The sequence below is a fragment of the Xenopus laevis genome, chromosome 9_10S, assembly GCF_017654675.1.
Source record: "Xenopus laevis strain J_2021 chromosome 9_10S, Xenopus_laevis_v10.1, whole genome shotgun sequence".
NCBI lineage: Eukaryota > Metazoa > Chordata > Amphibia > Anura > Pipidae > Xenopus > Xenopus laevis.
In genome coordinates, this window is record NC_054388.1 from 117,134,292 (window position 1) to 117,154,610 (window position 20,319).

Consider the following 20,319-nt stretch of genomic DNA (forward strand, 5'->3'; position numbering starts at 1 on the left):
TTCCCACCAATCTGAAATACAATCGAAAAACTCTGTCTTAGATACTTCATTCTGTAAAAGATTCTTAAAAGTCATTCTAACACTCTCCTCCTCTAGCAGCTCCTTCCCCAACCTCCAAAGCCCTTTACCGAAACCCATCCTACCTAACAGACCATAATGAAAAAATAAAGCTAAATGGTCTGAAAATTCAACCCCTATTTCCTTAAAATTAGAAAAACTTTCCTTCTTTTTGATAAAAACCATATCAAGTCCTGCAGCTCTGCATCTTCTATCAGAGTCTTACAAAACAAGCTCTCATATTTATTCAGCCTCCCAGTTCTGTCCTCAGCAGTTAAGACCTGGTTAAAATCCCCAGCAAAAATTATTGGGACAGAAGTGCATAGAAACTGCTTGACTTCAGTCAATAAAGTCCTCCTCTCAGAAATAGACTGAGGCCCATAGATGTTAATTAGCCGTAGGAGTTTCCCTTCATGCTGAATATCAAGTATCATACACCTGCCCACCTGGATGTCTACCACCTTCTTCACCACAAAGTGCTTACTGCCCTTAAAGAGAATGGCTACTCCCCCCGCTGGCTCACAGGCTATGGACCAAAAGGAAAGTCCCTCCCTCCAATCTCTCTTTGCTTCCCTGATCTCCTGTAGGGATGAACGTCTGGTCTCCTGTAGGAAAATAATGTCTGCCTCTGTATTTCTCAGATATTCAAAGGCAACAAAGCGGGTTCTCCTGTTCTTAATGCTACAGGCATTTATAGTAAGGAAATCAAGCGACAGATCCATCTTTATGTTTTTTGTTTTTATTGATAACTGATCTGTTACTGGCCTCTCTCTCTCTTCACCTGAACTCTTGGCCCTAAAGAAACCTCTTCTCCTTCCTCCATCATCTCCTCTTCCTCTAGAGACTCCCAGTCTTACGCCTGAGACTCCCCAGCAACATCTTTCTTTTTCTTTTTCCTACTGACACTGTCTTTCTGACAAGCGTTTTTCCTTTTCTCCCGCTCCTCCTCCTCCTCAGTCATCCTTACCAGCTCCCCCAATTCCTCCTCCACCATCTCACCCCAAGAACCCCCCTTCAACACCGCAAACCTATTTCCAGTATCAAAAGTTACTTTCCCAGGTACATTCTTTGCCTTAGATGTCAGTCAAATGTATTTAAATCATTTGACTTCATGGGGGGAGATTGTAGCTGTGTATAAAAATAAATAAATAAAAAACAGGGTAATCTGTTCTCATAGACATGTATTAGTGGCTGCTGATTGGCCAAAGTTTACCAGCAGTGGTGAAGGCGCGAAAACTGTGAAGTTATAAATAGAGGCTCACGTCTGGAGTCAGCTCAGGCGCGTACAAGCTGGGCAGAAGATTTGTTGCAGTCATGTTTTCCAAGCTCGCGTCTCCAGCCTCTTCTCATTCAAGTGCCGACGTCTCACACTGGCTGGAGGAGCTTCAAGAGAAGAGATTCAGCGTCTGTTAAGCAGCTGCATGAGGAGTTGCGGGGGAGGGAAGAAGGCATCTCCGTGACTTCAGAGGAGGCAGTATGTGTATCCGAAGAGGAACGGCCAGTGATTAAAAGAAAGGCTACAATGAAACGGAGCCAAGGCAACGTAAGAAACAAAAAGAGCTCAGTAAAAGCAGCTCAGTTGAAAGTGAAAGCTGCAAAGAGAGTTGCCTCATGCAAAGTCAGTGGGGCTCAGCTCTGGCCTCATTATCACCTGCACAACATGATTTACCTCAAAGCCCACAGTTCATGGCAAGTGTCAGCAATACAGGACTTCATTCTCCACAAGTTTTGTCTCCTCAGGTTACTCAAAATGATCAGACAGGGCAGCCAACAGCTGGTCCATCTCATCAGGCAATGCCACACACATTGCAAGCAAATGTCAGAGGAGAGTCACAGGACACCAGTAGCAGCTCAGCAGTGATGCAGGACATAGGTCAATTAGATACAATTTTACCTGGTTTAAAAGACTGTATTATTTCTTATATTAATTCTCAATCCCTTGGCGCGGCGTTCCCGCATTCAAGCGCAGGGGTTCATGAAGCCAGTCTTAAAGAGGCAGTAACATGTGAAGTTACACCATTAGGTTTACATCTATCTAATGCTGTAAAGGAAAAAATTTGCAGAGGGGAATACATAGATATTTTATCTTTACTTCCTTCCGCAAAGGATTTTCTTAAGTCTGACAAAGAAAAAGATACTGAAGTAGAAGGCAGAAGGCCAGTAGCACCTTCACAAATTGGTTACAGGCATTTTCCATATATTCATATATTATTACAGCAAAACATCCTGAACTGGCACCAGGACTGTTCAAGCATCTTGATATAATTATTGATGCTTATAAAACATATGGTGGAATTGCATGGTTTATCTATGAAGACAAATTTAGACAGAAATTAGCAGTTCAAAAAAATATGACATGGGGTTGTAAAGATGTGCAGCTCTGGATGGGAATGCTTGTTCCCAGGTTAAGTAATCCCACATTACAGAGGCCATTATAAAATGTCAACAAACCTAATGCTTGTTGGCAGTACAATGAGAGCGCATGCAAATGGCGAGCTAACTGCCGCTATAAACACGAGTGCTCGATTTGCGCGGGGAATCACCCGGCATTTCGATGCCTCAAAAGATTTCTCAACCCAGCGGGAAAACATACAGCTCAGCACCAGCCAAAAACCAGTAACACGGGTGAAGGTACTGTCATTAACCCCTTACTTAAAGATTTATCCAGACAAAGCGAAGGCAACACTAATTGAGGAAGGATTTACCAACGGTTTTTGGATACCTCATTCTAATCACAATGAGCCCTCTATTATATTTGATAACCTAAAATCAGTACATTGCAATCCTAATTTAGTACGTGATAAGATTTTTAAAGAAAAACAATTGAATAGAATAGAGGGACCATTTGATGAACCACCTTTTAATAATTTGAAAGTATCACCATTAGGTTTAGTACCTAAAAAAGAAAAAGGTTCATTTGGTCTAATTCACCATTTATCCTTCCCAATGGGTTCATCTGTAAATGATGATATTGCTCCTGAGTGGTGTTCAGTTAATTCTACTTCATTTCACAAGGCGATTGACTTGATTGATAATCAGACTTTGTGGAACAGGTGCCAAAAGTGATATTCAATCGGCATTTCGCTTATTACCTATTCATCCGTTATGCTGCCACCTTTTGGGTTTTCACTTTGATGGAGCATTTTATTATGACAAGTGTTACCCATGGGGTGTAGCAATACCTGTCACTATTTTGAACTCTTTTCATCGTTTCTGGAGTGGACAGTTACTTTTACTACAGGTTCAAATTTTATTATTCATTATTTGGATGATTTCTTATTTATCGGTCCGGAGGGAACATCCACTTGTCATATATTATTGAAAACATTTATGTTCTTAGCAGATAAATTTGGAGTGCCGTTAGCTCATGATAAAACAGTTTTCCCTACAAATGTTATTCAATTCTTAGGTATTGAAATAGATACTATTGCAATGGAATTTAGGTTACCGGATGACAAATTAATTAAATTAAATAACTTAATTGGTACTACTCTTACAGCAAAAAAGATCAAATTAAAACAGCTTCAATCTCTCATTGGGCATCTTACATTCGCTACACGTATAATTCCTATTGGTAGAGTTTTTAATAGAAGATTAATTGCATTATCAGCAGGTATCACTAATCCCAATTGGCATATAAGAATAACAAGCGAGGTAAAGGAAGATTTAGTCATTTGGCAGCAGTTCCTCGAATATTTTAATGGCAGAACTTGCTGCCAAAGTCAGTTCATAGAAAACGATGCTGTGCAACTATTTACAGATGCAGCCGCAAGCTCAGCATGTGCAGCTTATTTGAATGGTAGTTGGACGGTTGGGATTTGGCCCCCTAGATGGATTCAGGAAGGATATACAACTAATCTGGTGTTACTTGAATTATTCCAATTATTAGCTGCTTTGGATTTATGGGGATGTAAATTAGCTAATAAAAGACTTCTATTGAATTGTGACAATTTAGGAGTGGTTCAAGTAATTAATCATTTGTCAGCAAAGTCAAAGCCTGTATTAACAGCACTTAGACAAATTGTCCTTAGAGCATTGAGATTTAATATTTGGATAAAGGCTAAGCACATTCCTGGATACTCTAATGTCATTGCCGATGCTTTATCTCGCCTGCACTTTCAACACTTCAGAGAAACCGCAGAGCAAGCAGAGCTTCAGGGCCAAGATTTCCCAAATTATCTTTGGACAGTAATATTCACAAATTGAGCCGCTTTTTAGAGAGCTCAGTTAGTCCAAAAACGTGGTCATCTTATTTGAAAAGCTGGAGTGATTATGTAAATTCATTGTCACAGTTCCATGGAAATAGTATAGATAAATTGATATTACATTTATTAGCTCTTTATGAGGCTCAATTTTCAGTATCTTATCTTAGGAAACATATTGCTGGAATTTCATTTTTTCTACGGATGTTGAATAAAAATGATATTACAAAAGCACCACCGATAAAGCAAATTTTAAAAGGAATGGCAAAGGATAGAACAGTTAATGATACTAGGAAACCAATAACAATGCCATTACTAGTTAAAATTATAGAGCAACTAGAACGGGTATGTTTCTCTGACTATGAACAGAAGCTGTTTAAATTGTTATTTATTTGGAGTTTTTTCTTAGCATTCAGAGTGAGTGAAGTGGTATCCAGCTCAAAAACAAAAGCGGGTGGACTGTTCTTGGAGTAAGTTCACTTGATAGAAGGAAAATTGAGAATTTTATTAAGAAGATCAAAAACAGACATTCTAGGAAAGGGAAAAATATTATGGTTAGGTTCCTTTTCTCTTTTTGATTTATGCCCAGTTAAAGCATTTACTGAATATGTTACAATACGTTCGACAGACACAGGCCCTTTATTTATTCATCAAGATGGTTCATTTTTATCCAGATATCAATTTGCAAAAGTGCTGGAAAAATGCATAGAAGCATTAGGGATGCCAACCAATGTATATAAGACCCATTCTTTTAGGATTGGTGCAGCCACACAGGCACACATGTTAGGACTAAAGAATGAATTTATAAAAAAGTTGGGACGATGGGAATCATCACGATTTAAGACGTATGTTAGACCTAGCATGGTACAGTTTTTCGAATAATAAATCTATTTTTTATAGGTTCAGCCAAATTGACGGTTTGGATAATAGGGCATTCATTTGTTCATCGTGCAGTTCGTCGAGCTGAAGCCAGAACCTATGGAACGAATCTTGACTTTAAGGAAGAACAATTGATTATAAAGGGGATGGGTTTACGTGCTGCAAAGTGGTCAGACGTATTAACAATACTGTATCAGATGTCAACACGTTGGGGTACTCCTAATATTTTAGTTATCCATTTAGGTGGAAATGATGTAGGAAAAACAAAAACCATTGATCTCATACGGATTATCAGACGAGATCTTGCCCATATACATTTCTTGATGCCTGATACAGTAGTGGTCTGGTCAGAAGTTATACCTCGATTGATTTGGAACATTAACCCAGAATTAAAACCATAAGAAAGATGCAGGAAGAAACTTAATTTGCAATAGCAAAATTTGCAAAATCATTAAATTTAATGACTTACAGACACATAGATTTAGAACATGGAGAGCAGGGCCTGTATGACATCGATGGTGTTCATTTATCCGATATAGGACACGACATAATGTGTGTTGGATTTCAAAATGCTATAGAAAATGCATGTTTGAGATGGAGGATGGCCAAGACCAATTTAAGGAATTAAATGGTCTTGGCGTGGAGAATATGGAGATTTGTTTTATTGGGGGCTCTTGGCTAGTATATATGGCTGAGCCAACTTATAATTTTTGGCAGCCTATGTTTGTTTTATGTACAAGGCTGGCTAGGTGAAATTAAGGTAATATTAATTTCTGGAAATGTTTGAACATTTTGTGTTAATAAACGCTGCGGCCATTCTCCATCATATACTACATTTTTCTTGAGTCTTTATTTTACAGTTATGTGTTATAGTAAATATATAAAATGATAGCATGGTTCTGGATAGTAATGCTACATATGCCTCCCATGCTTTTTTCCCATCTTTACCCACAGTTTTCCACCCGACTACTCTTTGCAGGGGCACGTGTGTCTCTTTGTACCTTTTTTGTTCCCCCACCCTCCGTTCTCTTCTGAATGGGCACCGTAGCTTCCTTCTCCCCAGCACCCAGCACACGCTCAGTACTTAATACAGAGGGAACAGCTTCAGAAAGTTTTTTGCTCATTTACTCCTCTATGTTTGGGCAGGACTTCTTTATGTTGTGCCAGGCCTCTGGGCAGTCCCTATAAGCATGGCCTTCCCTCAAGCACAGATTGCATCTGATCTTATTCACACACTCTTTGCTGGGATGCCCAATCTCCCCACAGAAAGTACACTTTTGTACAGTACATTTCCCTGCAAAATGGGATTTTGAGCCACATTTAAAGCACAGCTTTGGCTGCCCAACATAGTAGCACACACCCCTGCTCTTACCAATAAAGAATGAATTTGGCAAGTGCTGCTGAACATACCCCTGGGAATTCAGTTTTACTTGGACCTTGTACCCCCCCACCCAGAAATCCTCCTCATCATATATCTTGACTAGGGGAGACAACACAGTGCACTGCCGCTTTAGCCACATGACAATGTCTTCTGGGGGCACAGACATACTTTTCATGATTATGGTGACATTATGGTGAGTTTGTGGCTTAGAGACGGGTGTTACTCTGAAACCCTCCCACTCCTTTGTCCCCTTTGTGCAGATGGTACAATCTCCAGAATTCCTCCAGCCCCTGTGGCTGTAACTTAGATCAAACTCAGTGTCAGTGATACTTAGCAGGGCAAACACATCAGCAGGGGTAAATCCCATAAGTCCCTTAATCAAATTTCTTGCCACAAAGCGCCGGCCTGGAAATTCCTCCCTCTCTTTCACCCATTTGATTTTAACCACGTTCCTTCTTTTGTCAAAATCTTCCTCTAACTCCTCATCTTCATTCACATCAGACAGACGCTTTTGCCCTCACACATTTGCCCCCTCTCTCCCAACAGATATTCCTGAAGCAGTTGCACAAAGACCCCCAGGCAGAGAGACACCTTGCTGCTCACTCTCACTTGCACTCACCTGCCTGCAGCCATTCACTCCCAGCTGCGCCTCCCCCCACCATGCATCCCATTCACTTCATCATGCAAGCCACCTAAGCCAGTATCATGATCCAAAGTAACAGCAGCATTAACATCAGAACTTGGCATAGGGACATTTTCCTTAAGCAATTGTGTAACATTTGTGATCTCTCCAGATGAAGCATTTGCCCCCTTTCCCACTGCAGATATACCTGGAGCACTTGCACTGAGACCCCCCAGGCAGAGAAACACCTTGCTGCTCCCTCACCTGCCTGCAGCCCCTCCCTCCCAGCTGCCCCTCCCCCTGCCATTTAGTGGATTATTCAGCTCACCTGAGCCTGTACACTGACCCACAGAAACAGAAATATTTGCATGAGAACTTTGCATTGAAACAGTTTCCTTTAGCAACTCTGTAACTTTCGTTATTCTCACAGATGCAACATTTCCTCCACCCCCCCGCATCTCCTCAAAGCGTTTTTTATTATCATAAAGTTCTTTCCATGGCTCAATATAGTCTAAAATGTCTTTCATTTGCAGGTCAGTCTCCTCCAACTCCTTGTTTACAAAAGCCAATTCCCTTATAGCCTTGCCTCTGCTTTCCCCAGTTAGCAGGTTCAGCTGTTGAATCAGAGAGTCAATGCCTTTAGTCAGAGAAATCTGTTTACCCTCCAAACATTTTAAGTCTCTTAGAGATTTAATGATCTTCTCATATTCTATGACAGTCTCTGCTCCAGCTTTGCCTTTATTTCTAGTCTCTGCACCAGTATCACCAGCACCTTGCAATGCAGTTTGTATGACAGTCCCTCCATTACTGGTCAGTGCAGTCTCTACTTCAGCCTCCCCCTCACCTGGTAGCACAGTCTCTGCTCCCACTATCCCCTCACTCACCGGCCTCTCATTTCTTGCCTCCATCGGAGAATGCTTTAACTCCATGCTGTCTCTGAGAGAACTCTCAGCCACTTCCAGTGCAATGTAGCAACCTGGCTCCTCAGCATCAGCGGCCAGACACCAGACTCCATACTGCCATTCCCAGCAGTCTCAGCACTGGCTTTTGAGGTTGCCTTTGTTGCAGCTCTACAGCTCCCCGCAGATACTCCAACTCCAGCTCCCTGCTCCAGCGCAGCATCCATTTCAAGACTCTCCTGGGCCTCACCGTAGGCAAAGCCATCACTTTCCATCAGAGTCTCATCTGTAGCCAGTGTCAGCTTTGGCTTGCTTACAACAGCACTCTCCACAAGCTCTGCCATATTGGAAGTGGCAGTCCTCCTGCTAGAACCCAACCGGGTCTTCAGCACACGGCTTGAAGGCAAGGCTCCCTTCTTCTTCATGATAGAAGAGGGGCTAAAGGGGTGATGGGGAGGGGGTAGCTTTGCAGAAAAATAAACTTAAGGGGGGGAAAAAAGAAAAAAAAAGAAAAGGAAAAAATAAATGAGAAAACTAACCCCCCAGACCCGCAAGGGCCTGGGAGAAAACACAGCAAACAGATCACACCCTCCACACAACCTCTCTTGTGTTAGGGAACTGCTATCTGGTTACCTGCCCATTGTTCTTTTGTTTGGCTGCTGGGGGGGGGAAAGCACCCCCTCGGTGATATCAGTCCAACTTGCAGTACAGCAGTAAAGAGTGACTGAAGTTTATCAGAGCACAAGTCACATGACTGGGGCAGCTGGGAAATTGACAATATGTCTAGCCCCATGTCAGATTTAAAAATTGAATATAAAAAAAACTGCTATAAACTCACTATTACACTCACTATTACACTCACTATTACACTCACTATTACACTCACCATCACCTGACGCACACTAACCTGCCATGCACTCACTATTACACTCACTATCACCTAACATACACTAACCTGCCATACACTCATTATTACACTCACTATTACACTCACTATTACACTCACTATTACACTCACTATAACACTCACCATCACCTGACGCACACTAACCTGCCATGCACTCACTATTACACTCACTATCACCTAACATACACTAACCTGCCATACACTCACTATTACACTCACTATTACACTCACTATCACCTGACACACACTAACCTGCCATACACTCACTATCACACTCACTATTACACTATTACACTTGCTTTTACACTCACTACACTACACTAGTACACTCACTATTACACTCACTATTACCTGACACACACTAACCTGCCATACACACACTATTACACTCACTATTACACTCACTATTGCCTGACACACACTAACCTGCCATACACTCACTATTACTCTCACTATTACACTCACTATTGCCTGACACATACTAACCTGCCATACACTCACTATTACACTCACTATTACCTGCCATACACTCACTATTACTCTCACTATTACACTCTCTATTGCCTGACACACACTAACCTGCCATACACTCACTATTACACTCACTATTACCTGCCATACACTCACTATTACTCTCACTATTACACTCACTATTGCCTGACACATACTAACCTGCCATGCACTAAATATTACACTCACTATTACCTGCCATACACTCACTATTACTATCACTATTTCAGTCTCTATTGCCTGACACACACTAACCTGCCATACACTCAATATTACACTCACTATTACCTGACACACACTAACCTTCCATACACTCAATATTCCACTCACTATTGTCTGACACACACTAGCCTGCCATACACTCACTATTACACTCACTATTGCCTAACACACACAAACCTGCCATACACTCACTATTAAACTCACTATTGCCTGACACACACACTAAGCTGCCATACACTCACTATTACACTCACTATTACACTCACTATTGCCTGACACACATTAACCTGCTATACACTCACTATTACACTCACTATTACACTCACTATCACCTTCCATACACTCACTGTTACACTCACTATTACACTCACTATTAAACTCACTATTACACTCAACATTACATTCACTATTGCCTGACACACACTAACCTGCCATACACTCACTATTACACTCACTATTACACTCACTATAGCCTGACACACACTAACCTGCCATACACTCACTATTACACTCACTATTACACTCACTATTACACTCACCATCACCTGACACACACTAACCTGCCATGCACTCACTATTACACTCGCTATCACACTCACTATTTCACTCACTATTGCCCAACAAACACTAACCTGCCATACACCCACTATTCCACTCACTATCACACTCACTATTACACTCACTATTACACACACTATTCCACTCACTATTATACTCACTATCACACTCACTATTCAACTCACTATCACACTCACTATTCCACTCACTATCACACTCACTATCACACTCACTATTACACTCACTATCACCTGACACACACTAACCTGCCATACACTCACTATTACACTCACTATTCCACTCACTATCACACTCACTATTACACTCACTATTGCCTGACACACACTAACCTGCCATACACTCACTATTACACTCACTATTACTTGACACACACTAACCTGCAATACACACGCTATTACACTCACTATTACACTCACTATTGCCTGACACACACTAACCTGCCATACACTCACTATTACTTTCACTATTACACTCACTATTGCCTGACACATACTAACCTGCCATACACTCACTATTACCTGCCATACACTCACTATTACTCTCACTATTACACTCTCAATTGCCTGACACACACTAACCTGCCATACACTCAATATTACACTCACTATTACCTGCCATACACTCACTATTACTATCACTATTTCACTCTCTATTGCCTGACACACACTAACCTGCCATACACTCAATATTACACTCACTATTACCTGACACACACTAACCTTCCATACACTCACTATTCCACTCACTATTGTCTGACACACAGTAGCCTGCCATACAATCACTATTATACTCACTATTCCACTCACTATTGCCTAACACACACAAACCTGCCATACACTCACTATTAAACTCACTATTGCCTGACACACACACTAAGCTGCCATACACTCACTATTACACTTACTATTACACTCACTATTGCCTGACACACATTAACCTGCTATACACTCACTATCACACTCACTATCACCTGCCATACACTCACTGTTACACTTACTATTACACTCACTATTAAACTCACTATTACATTCACCATTACATTCACTATTGCCTAACACACACTAACCTGCCATACACTCACTATTACACTCACTATTACACTCACTATAGCCTGACACACACTAACCTGCCATACACTCACTATTACACTAACTATTACACTCACTATTGCCTGACACACAATAACCTGTAATACACTCATTATTACACTCACTATTACACTCACTATAGCCTGACACACACTAACCTGCCATACACTCACTATTACACTAACTATTACACTCACTATTGCCTGACACACAATAACCTGTAATACACTCACTATTACTCTCACTATTACACTCACTATTGCCTGACACACACTAACCTGCCATACAGCTGCCACCCCTTTACTATCAGACACATATTGAATCCATACTGCATGGCTGCACATAATCCAGCTCAGGCTGCAGCATTGAGTCAGTGAATGAGTGTGAGTTGGGGTGAGTCAGCAGGACTGTATTTAGTAAATAGGTGGGCCCCCCTGTGTTGTGCTGAGTCACAGTGACACCTCATATGGGGGAGGGGCAGCACCCACTGTATAAATTCAGCCCTGGGGTTCCAGTCTCACTGCGTCTCTGCACTATGGCTGCACCAAGAATTGTTACAGTGTTTGGGGCCACAGGTGAGTGATACAGGGGGGGGGTTTGTGCACTCACTAACACTCTCATCTCATACTCCTGCCATACACTCATTATTCCACTCACTATGACCTGACACACACTAACCTGCCATACACTCACTATTACACTCACTATGACCTGACACACACTAACCTGACATACACTCACTATTCCACTCACTATTACACCCACTATGACCTGACACACACTAACCTGACATACACTCACTATTCCACTCACTATTCCACTCACTATGACCTGACACACACTAACCTGCCATACACTCACTATTCCACTCACTATTCCACTCACTATGACCTGACACACACTAACCTGCTATACACTCACAATTCCACTCACTATTCCACTCACTATTCTACTCACTATGACCTGACACACACTAACCTGCCATACACTCACTATTACACTCACTATTACACTCATTATTACACTCATTATTCTACTCACTATTCCACTCACTATTATACTCACTATGACCTGACACACACTAACCTGCCATACACTCGCTATTCCACTCACTATTCCACTCACTATTCCACTCACTATGACCTAACACACACTAACCTGCCATACACTCACTATTACACTCACTATTACACTCACTATTGCCTGACACACACTAACCTGCCATACACTCACTATTCCACTCACTATTCCACTCACTATTCCACTCACTATTCCACTCACTATTCCACTCACTATGACCTAACACACACTAACCTGCCATACACTCACTATTCCACTCACTATTACACTCACTATTGTCTGACACACACTAACCTGCCATACAGCTGCCACCCCTTTACTATCAGCCACATATTGAATCCACAGTGCATGGCTGCACATAATCCAGCTCAGGCTGCAGCGCCATCACTAATTACACAACGTGGATTCAATATGTGGCTGAGAGTAAAGGGGTGGGACACAGGCTGCAATTACCTGTAGTGAACAAAGATTTTCCTGGTTGCCATGGGTTACAGCACCTCGGCATACTCTGTGCTACTTATTACACATATGGACTTTACACAAGGAGCCCCACTCACTAATGTGCCAGAAATGGCTCGTTAATAAGAATAATTACCTGCAAACACTTACCCACAATGCACTGCTGCTGCGGGACACTTCCCCATAGCAACCAATCACATCATTTTATTTGTGTAACTGTTTAGTTAAATGTTTTCTCATGTCACATTCAAGTGAAACGGTTGCTTATTGTGTTAGTCCTGTGTGTGTGTGTGTGTATTGTATATATTGTATATGTGATAATGACACACACACATGATATAGAATTCCTAACATTTGTACAGTCATGTGACAAGTCATTGCTGATTGGCTTCCAGTGGTTACTCTGTACCAAGTTGTTACTAAGCCTGGCTCTTGCCCTGACACCCTGCCCTTCCTGTATGATGGGGTATTACAGGCTATGATGGGGTATTACAGGCTATGATGGGGTATTAGAGGTTATGATGGGGTATTACAGGCTATGATGAGGTATTACAGGCTATAATGGGGTATTACAGGCTATGATGGGGTATTACAGGCTATAATGGGGTATTACAGGCTATGATGGGGTATTACAGGCTATGATGGGGTATTACAGGTTATGATGGGGTATTACAGGTTATGATAGGGTATTACAGGCTATGATGGGGTATTACAGGCTATGATGGGGGATTACAGGCTATGATGGGGTATTACAGGCTATGATGGGGTATTACAGGCTATGATGGGGTATTACAGGTTATGATGGGGTATTACAGGTTATGATGGGGTATTACAGGCTATGATGGGGTATTACAGGCTATGATGGGGTATTACAGGCTATGATGGGGTATTACAGGCTATGATGGGGTATTACAGGCTATGATGGGGTATTACAGGCTATGATGGGGTATTACAGGCTATGATGGGGTATTACAGGCTATGATGGGGTATTACAGGTTATGATGGGGTATTACAGGCTATGATGGGGTATGGTGGTCTATGATGGGGTATTACAGGCTATGATGGGGTATGGTGGTCTATAATGGGGTATTACAGGCTATGATGGGGTATTACAGGCTATGATGGGGTATTACAGGTTGTGATGGGGTATTACAGGCTATGATGGGGTATTACAGGTTATGATGGGGTATTACAGGCTATGATGGGGTATTACAGGCTATGATGGGGTATTACAGGTTATGATGGGGTATTACAGGCTATGATGGGGTATTACAGGCTATGATGGGGTATTACAGGTTATGATGGGGTATTACAGGCTATGATGGGGTATGGTGGTCTATAATGGGGTATTACAGGCTATGATGGGATATGGTGGTCTATAATGGGGTATTACAGGCTATGATGGGGTATTACAGGCTATGATGGGGTATTACAGGCTATGATGGGGTATTACAGGGTATGATGGGGTATTACAGGCTATGATGGGGTATTACAGGCTATGATGGAGTATTACAGGCTATGATGGGGTATTACAGGTTATGATGGAGTATTACAGGCTATGATGGGGTATTACAGGCTATGATGGGGTATTACAGGCTATGATGGGGTATTACAGGCTATATGGGGTATTACAGGCTATGATGGGGTATTACAGGCTATGATGGGGTATTACAGGCTATGATGGGGTATTACAAGTTATGATGGGGTATTACAGGCTATGATGGGGTATTACAGGCTATGATGGGGTATTACAGGTTATGATGGGGTATTACAGGCTATGATGGGGTATTACAGGCTATGATGGGGTATTACAGGCTATGATGGGGTATTACAGGCTATGATGGGGTATTACAGGCTATGATGCGGTATTACAGGCAATGATGGGGTATGGTGGTCTATGATGGGGTATTACAGGCTATGATGGGGTATTACCGGCTATGATGGGGTATTACAGGCTATGATGGGGTATTACAGGGTATGATGGGGTATTACAGGCTATGATGGGGTATTACAGGCTATGATGGTCCATGATGGTCTATGATGGGGTATTACAGGGTATGATGGGGTATTATGGGCTTCCCGGGCTTGGTGTCCCCCAAGTTGCCTCTGTGACGCTCCATGTGTTTCCTGTAGGTGCTCAGGGGGGATCAGTTGCTGCCGCCCTGCTGGCCGATGGCAGTTACACAGTGAGGGCAATAACAAGGGACATCAACAAAGCAGCGGCCGTTCAGCTAAAGACAGCCGGAGCCCAGGTGGTGTGTGCCGATCTGGACAATGAGACCAGCCTGGAGTCGGCACTGACCGGGGCACATTCTGCCTTTGTTGTCACCAATTTCTGGGAACATTTTAACAAAGACAAAGAGATTGAGCAGGTAATGTCTACTGTGTAACCCCACCCACTCATACAACTCCCAGCAGCACTCCCTGTATCTGATTGATGTACCTACCCACTATGTAACTCCACCCACTCATACAACTCCCAGCAGCACTCCCTGTATTTGATTTATGTACCTACCCACTATGTAACTCCACCCACTCATACAACTCGCATCAGCACTCCCTGTATCTGATGTATGTACCTACCCACCATGTAACTCCACCCACTCATACAACTCCCAGCAGCACTCCCTGTATCTCCTTTATGTACCTACCCACCATGTAACCCCACCCACTCATACAACTCCCAGCAGCACTCCTTGTATCTGATTTATGTACCTACACACCATGTAACTCCACCCACTCATACAACTCCCAGCAGCACTCCCTGTCTCTGATTTATGTACCTACCCACCATGTAACTCCACCCACTCATACAACTCCCAGCAGCACTCCCTGTATCTGATTTATGTACCTACCCACCATGTAATCCCACCAGTATTCCCAGTATTGGCTTTATATACCAGTCATGTTTGGGCCCTCTGTGCCTTAAATGATCTGGGTCTAACACATCTACCTAACAATCCTGGTTGTCCCACTGAAGTGAGACCTGATCTAATCTACCCTCATACTGGTACTGTCTAATGAAACAATATGGCACTGCTCACCCATAAGGCACAGCTGCTACTGTTGGTTGGGATTCTGGGAGTCTCCCATTACTGAGCCCCTCATACAATTCTTGTTTTGCAGGGGAAACGGATCGCAGATATGAGCAAACGCCTGGGCCTGAAGCACGTGGTCTTTAGTGGGCTGGAGAATGTGAAGAAGCTGACGGGGGGAAAGCTGGAGGTGCTGCACTTTGATGGCAAAGGAGAGGTGGAGGAGTACTTCCGAGCTATCGGGGTCCCCATGACCAGCGTCAGACTCCCCAGCTACTTTGAAAACCTGCAGACCTTCTTCAGGCCAACAAAAGCGAGTGACGGGGAGTCCTACAATCTTGGTATGGAGTTTGGGGTTCATTTGGTGCATCATTTGCATAATGTTATGTACATCATCATGTATATCTATATCTAGGCAACTGCTGTAGGGGTAGCTCAGTCTCCTGCTGGTTAATCTTTAAGCTTGAGGTATCTTCCCTTGAGGGTTCCCGGGTGGGGGACATTATTTTCCTCTTGCCAGGGCATTAAACCTGTGTATTGTTTCCAGCCATCCCTATGGGAGACATCTTGCTGGATGGGATGTCCGTGGCAGATCTGGGGCCAGTGGTTGCCAGTATCCTGAAGTGCCCAGCCAAGTACATAGGGAAGGACATTGGGCTCAGCACAGACAAGCTGACGGTGGCTCAGTACGCTGACATCATGTCCAAGGTCACTGGCAAAACCATCAAAGATGCCAAGGTGAGAATGACTGGTCCATTGATGTATCACAGTGATCTTTCTATCCCATGAGATCCAGGCCTAAACCTTACTCTTCTGCCCTACAGATCTCCCTAGATGCCTACAGGAACTTGGGATTCCCTGCAGCACAAGAACTGGCCAATATGTTTGAGTTCTACCAGATGAAACCAAACCGGAATGTGGACCTTACACTTGAGCTCAACCCCAAAGCCAAGAAGTTTGCAGAGTGGATGCAGCAGAACAAAGATGGGTTTAAAGACCTGTAGCAAAGGACTTGGTTGCCTTCTCCAGCAGATTCTCCTGGGTTTCCATTTATTCATGAGATAACTGTCCCACTTATTGTGAAACGTTATATTCTGTAAGGTACATTACTTGGTAGAGCTCACCCAGAAGGCCAGAACTAACTCCTATTTCTATAAATAAAGATATTATTCATCGATGGTTACTCCTCTGTCTTGGTATCTACTGTATATCTGTCTATACTATAGCAAGCAATTGGTTAAAGGGGAACATATAGGAGATTTTAAAGAATTTGGGCTGAAACAAGTCCTTACCATTGCCTGAGAAATACTGATCTACAAATCTGATGCCAACAGTCCAAAGGTTCTCGGGCCTCGAGGTTCTGGTTCTAGTAGATCAACAACATCTCTAGACTTGAAGTTTGTCTTGACTTTACAGGTTACCTTTGTATGAGGCCCCCCAATATTAACTGGTGCACAAAGAAGAATTGGGATAAATGACTGGACAAAGCCCAAAGGGCCATTTTTCATTCTGAAGAAGATAAAGCCTCGTTGTGTTTGTTCAGCTTTTCTCCTGCAATGTTTTATATGGAGGGTTTACCTTTTGCAGAAAAGAGTAGTTCATGTAGAAGCTGGACCCCAGGGCAGGACAAGGGACTTGACCCTACAGAGATGATCTGACAAAGGTCACTGCTCTTTTATTTCCAATCATTTTTATTGGAGTTAATATTAAACCCCAATAATATTGAATACAATACATCCGTATAAGGAGACCACTTTATCATGTAATCACTTCTAAACGTGTTGCTACCAGCTCTGTAATTGACACTTCCATATGAACATAATGGGACCCCTTATCCAGAAATCTTCAAATTATAATCAAATTTTCTGTGTAATAATAAAACAGTAGCTTGTACTTGATCCCAACTAAAATATAATTAATCCTTATTGGAGGCAAAACCAGCCTATTTATTTCATGTTTAAATGGTTTTCTAGTAGACTTAAGATATGAAATTACAGAAAGATCTGTTATCCAGAAAATCCCAGGTGCCTTACCCCTAATTAAAAACATCACATTTTTTGGGAGTTTCGAGGCTAATCCAATATTTAAAAATCGACCTGCTTACTGCTGTTGTAAAAAATGTAATTGGATTTGGGATTTTTTACGTTCCCTTCATATTTAAAAGATCAACTAATGTCAGTTGGACTTAAAAGACATATTTAGGGAGTTATTTATCAAAAGTTAAACATTTTGATAAATGTGAATTTGTTTTAAACTCTAATAAATTTGATTGTATTCACAATTTGAGTGGTATGTTATTTATGTAAAAATTAGAACATCTAGAATTCAATAGAATAGTCCCAACTGGAATCAAATTCGAACACAGTTTTCCTCCGTAAAAAGACCCTCAACTTTGTGCAAGAATTTTCTTTCCCACCCATTGGAGTCTATAGGGGGTCCTTTTCTAAGTGAAACTTGGCAAATATTTGGCTCATCGCTACTATTAACATCTCAAATAGTTACCGGACCTCTGCCATTGAATAGAATAGTCAAATAGAACTGTTTCCAGGGTTGAGGTGTGATAAATCAAATTTGAGTCGGTGGTTTTAAATTCGAATTTGAGAGTTTTGAACAAAAAATGTGAAAATTAAAATTTACCGTTTGAATCTTAGTAAATCTGCCACTTAATGTAATATCTACATTCAATGACATCACCTTTCCAGTTTCTGACGACAGGGTTATTGTAGGAGGCAGTAGCGTCACTAGAGGGGGGCGGGCCCTGGTGCGTGACGTGCAGCCGGGCCCCGCCCCCCTCCGTACGGCCGCATTTGGCCGCATTTGTCAGTGGCGTGTGAGCTGCCGGGGGGTCCTGGCCCGCTCGCACCCCCTGCTCCCCCAGTAGTTCCGCCACTAGAACAGTCACGGAAATGGAATATTTCAGGATTGATAAATTTAGGACAAACCCCTCCATTTTGACGGGGAAGAAAAGTGGTAAATTGATAGTTGGTGCCACATTGTTTATGAAGCAATTTCCAAGTAATATCAATGTCTCCATAGAGGGGATTTTGTTTAATCTCCAGATTGTGTTTGTTCCACCACCTATGAAGACCTTTTAGAATATTTCTTGTCGAGACATAATTCAGTGTTACAATTAATGGATTTATCTGTACCTGACAGCCAGTCTGTGATGCATCTGGAAAGGGCTGCAAGATTAAATATTATCAAGTCAGGAATATCCAGCCGAACTTGAAGATAAAAAATCGGCAAGCGCTCCATGAGTCCACTCGTATAAAATCAAAGGTTTTATTTCAGCAGATTAAAAACATACAAAATCCTGACGCGTTTCGTATCCACAATACATAGTCATAGGCATGGAATTCAGACATAACAAACGGCTATTTAAATCCATTTACCGCAAATAACATCATTATTTAAATGAGTCCAATTAAAAATGATCTAAAGTAGAACCGTATGCTTCTCCAATTTAGGGCCAAAGAGGAGGTCCTCTTCAAAGGGAAGCGAGCAAAGGTTATGCTTAGAAGGTGCATCTGCAAAGCAATGGCTAAGCCATAAGAATCTGTGAGCCACCACCACAAGGCTTATACCTCTGGTTGCCAATCTAAGGTTATCCATAGAGGCCTCAGCACAACAGTCATTGACTAGCTGTACCTCATGAAGGTAAATTAAGGATTTCTTCTTCTGTAAGGCCTCCTCAATATTGCTTAACCATATTTTATTAGCCCTGGTTACAGAGGTAATTTACACTGAGGGTTTGCAAATGGATCCGGAAACTGTGTAGGGTTTCTTATGTATTTAATCTTCTCTCTCTATAGGATTGTTGAGGGAAACATCGCCATCTACTGCCAAGTTGTTCTTCTTGCCACTCAACCCAGGGGCTCTCCACCAATGAGGGGAGTTGAACCACTCGCCTCAAACGGCAGTGCAGTGCCCCCCTGGTTGCCAGGGGCGGCAAAAATGCCGCTCCTGGCAACTAAGTGCGGAATTTCTGGTTTTCAACCCAGAAATTCGGCTCTTCTAGTGCAGAGAGTGGCCTTGACAACATCAAGACACTGTTCTTCTCTTTTGAAGACTTGAGCAGAAGGTCTGGTTGGGAGGTAGATTCCAAAGGAACATCCAAATTAAGAGTTTTCCTCATGGCCAAAATCAAAGGTTCAATAAAGTTTGTATTAAAAGTTCATCATTAGATTCCACTTCACCTTCCTCCTAAGATTCAGAGGAGACATTGTCACAAGATATGTCAATAACTTGCTCTATAAGTGGTGAAACTTACAGAAGCCTTAGATCAGTAACCTCATCAACCATATCAGACATAGACTTGTTAAAGGAGTCCTTCATCCGAGACATAAAGGAATTGAATTGGTCAGAAGACTGGGAGGCATTACTCTGGTTTTTATCATGA

The 20,319-nt window shown here is 42.2% G+C and overlaps 1 protein-coding gene across 3 annotated transcripts in view; it reads left to right on the top strand.

The window, feature by feature from the left end:
• The window catches only part of nmral1.S (NmrA-like family domain containing 1 S homeolog), a 41,927-nt gene extending 24,832 nt beyond the window's left edge, over positions 1-17,095 (top strand). For 2 of the 3 annotated variants that reach the window (XM_041578594.1, XM_041578593.1), the window contains exons 2-5: positions 15,019-15,257; positions 16,012-16,261; positions 16,468-16,658; positions 16,745-17,095. In XM_041578594.1, the coding sequence (XP_041434528.1) occupies positions 15,019-15,257; positions 16,012-16,261; positions 16,468-16,658; positions 16,745-16,924 (860 nt within the window). In that variant the 3' untranslated portion in view covers positions 16,925-17,095. Of the gene's footprint in view, positions 1-11,791; positions 11,922-15,018; positions 15,258-16,011; positions 16,262-16,467; positions 16,659-16,744 lie in introns of those variants that run through there. The other variant, XM_018240668.2, reaches the window with a different exon arrangement.
• Positions 17,096-20,319: the final 3,224 nt, after the last annotated feature.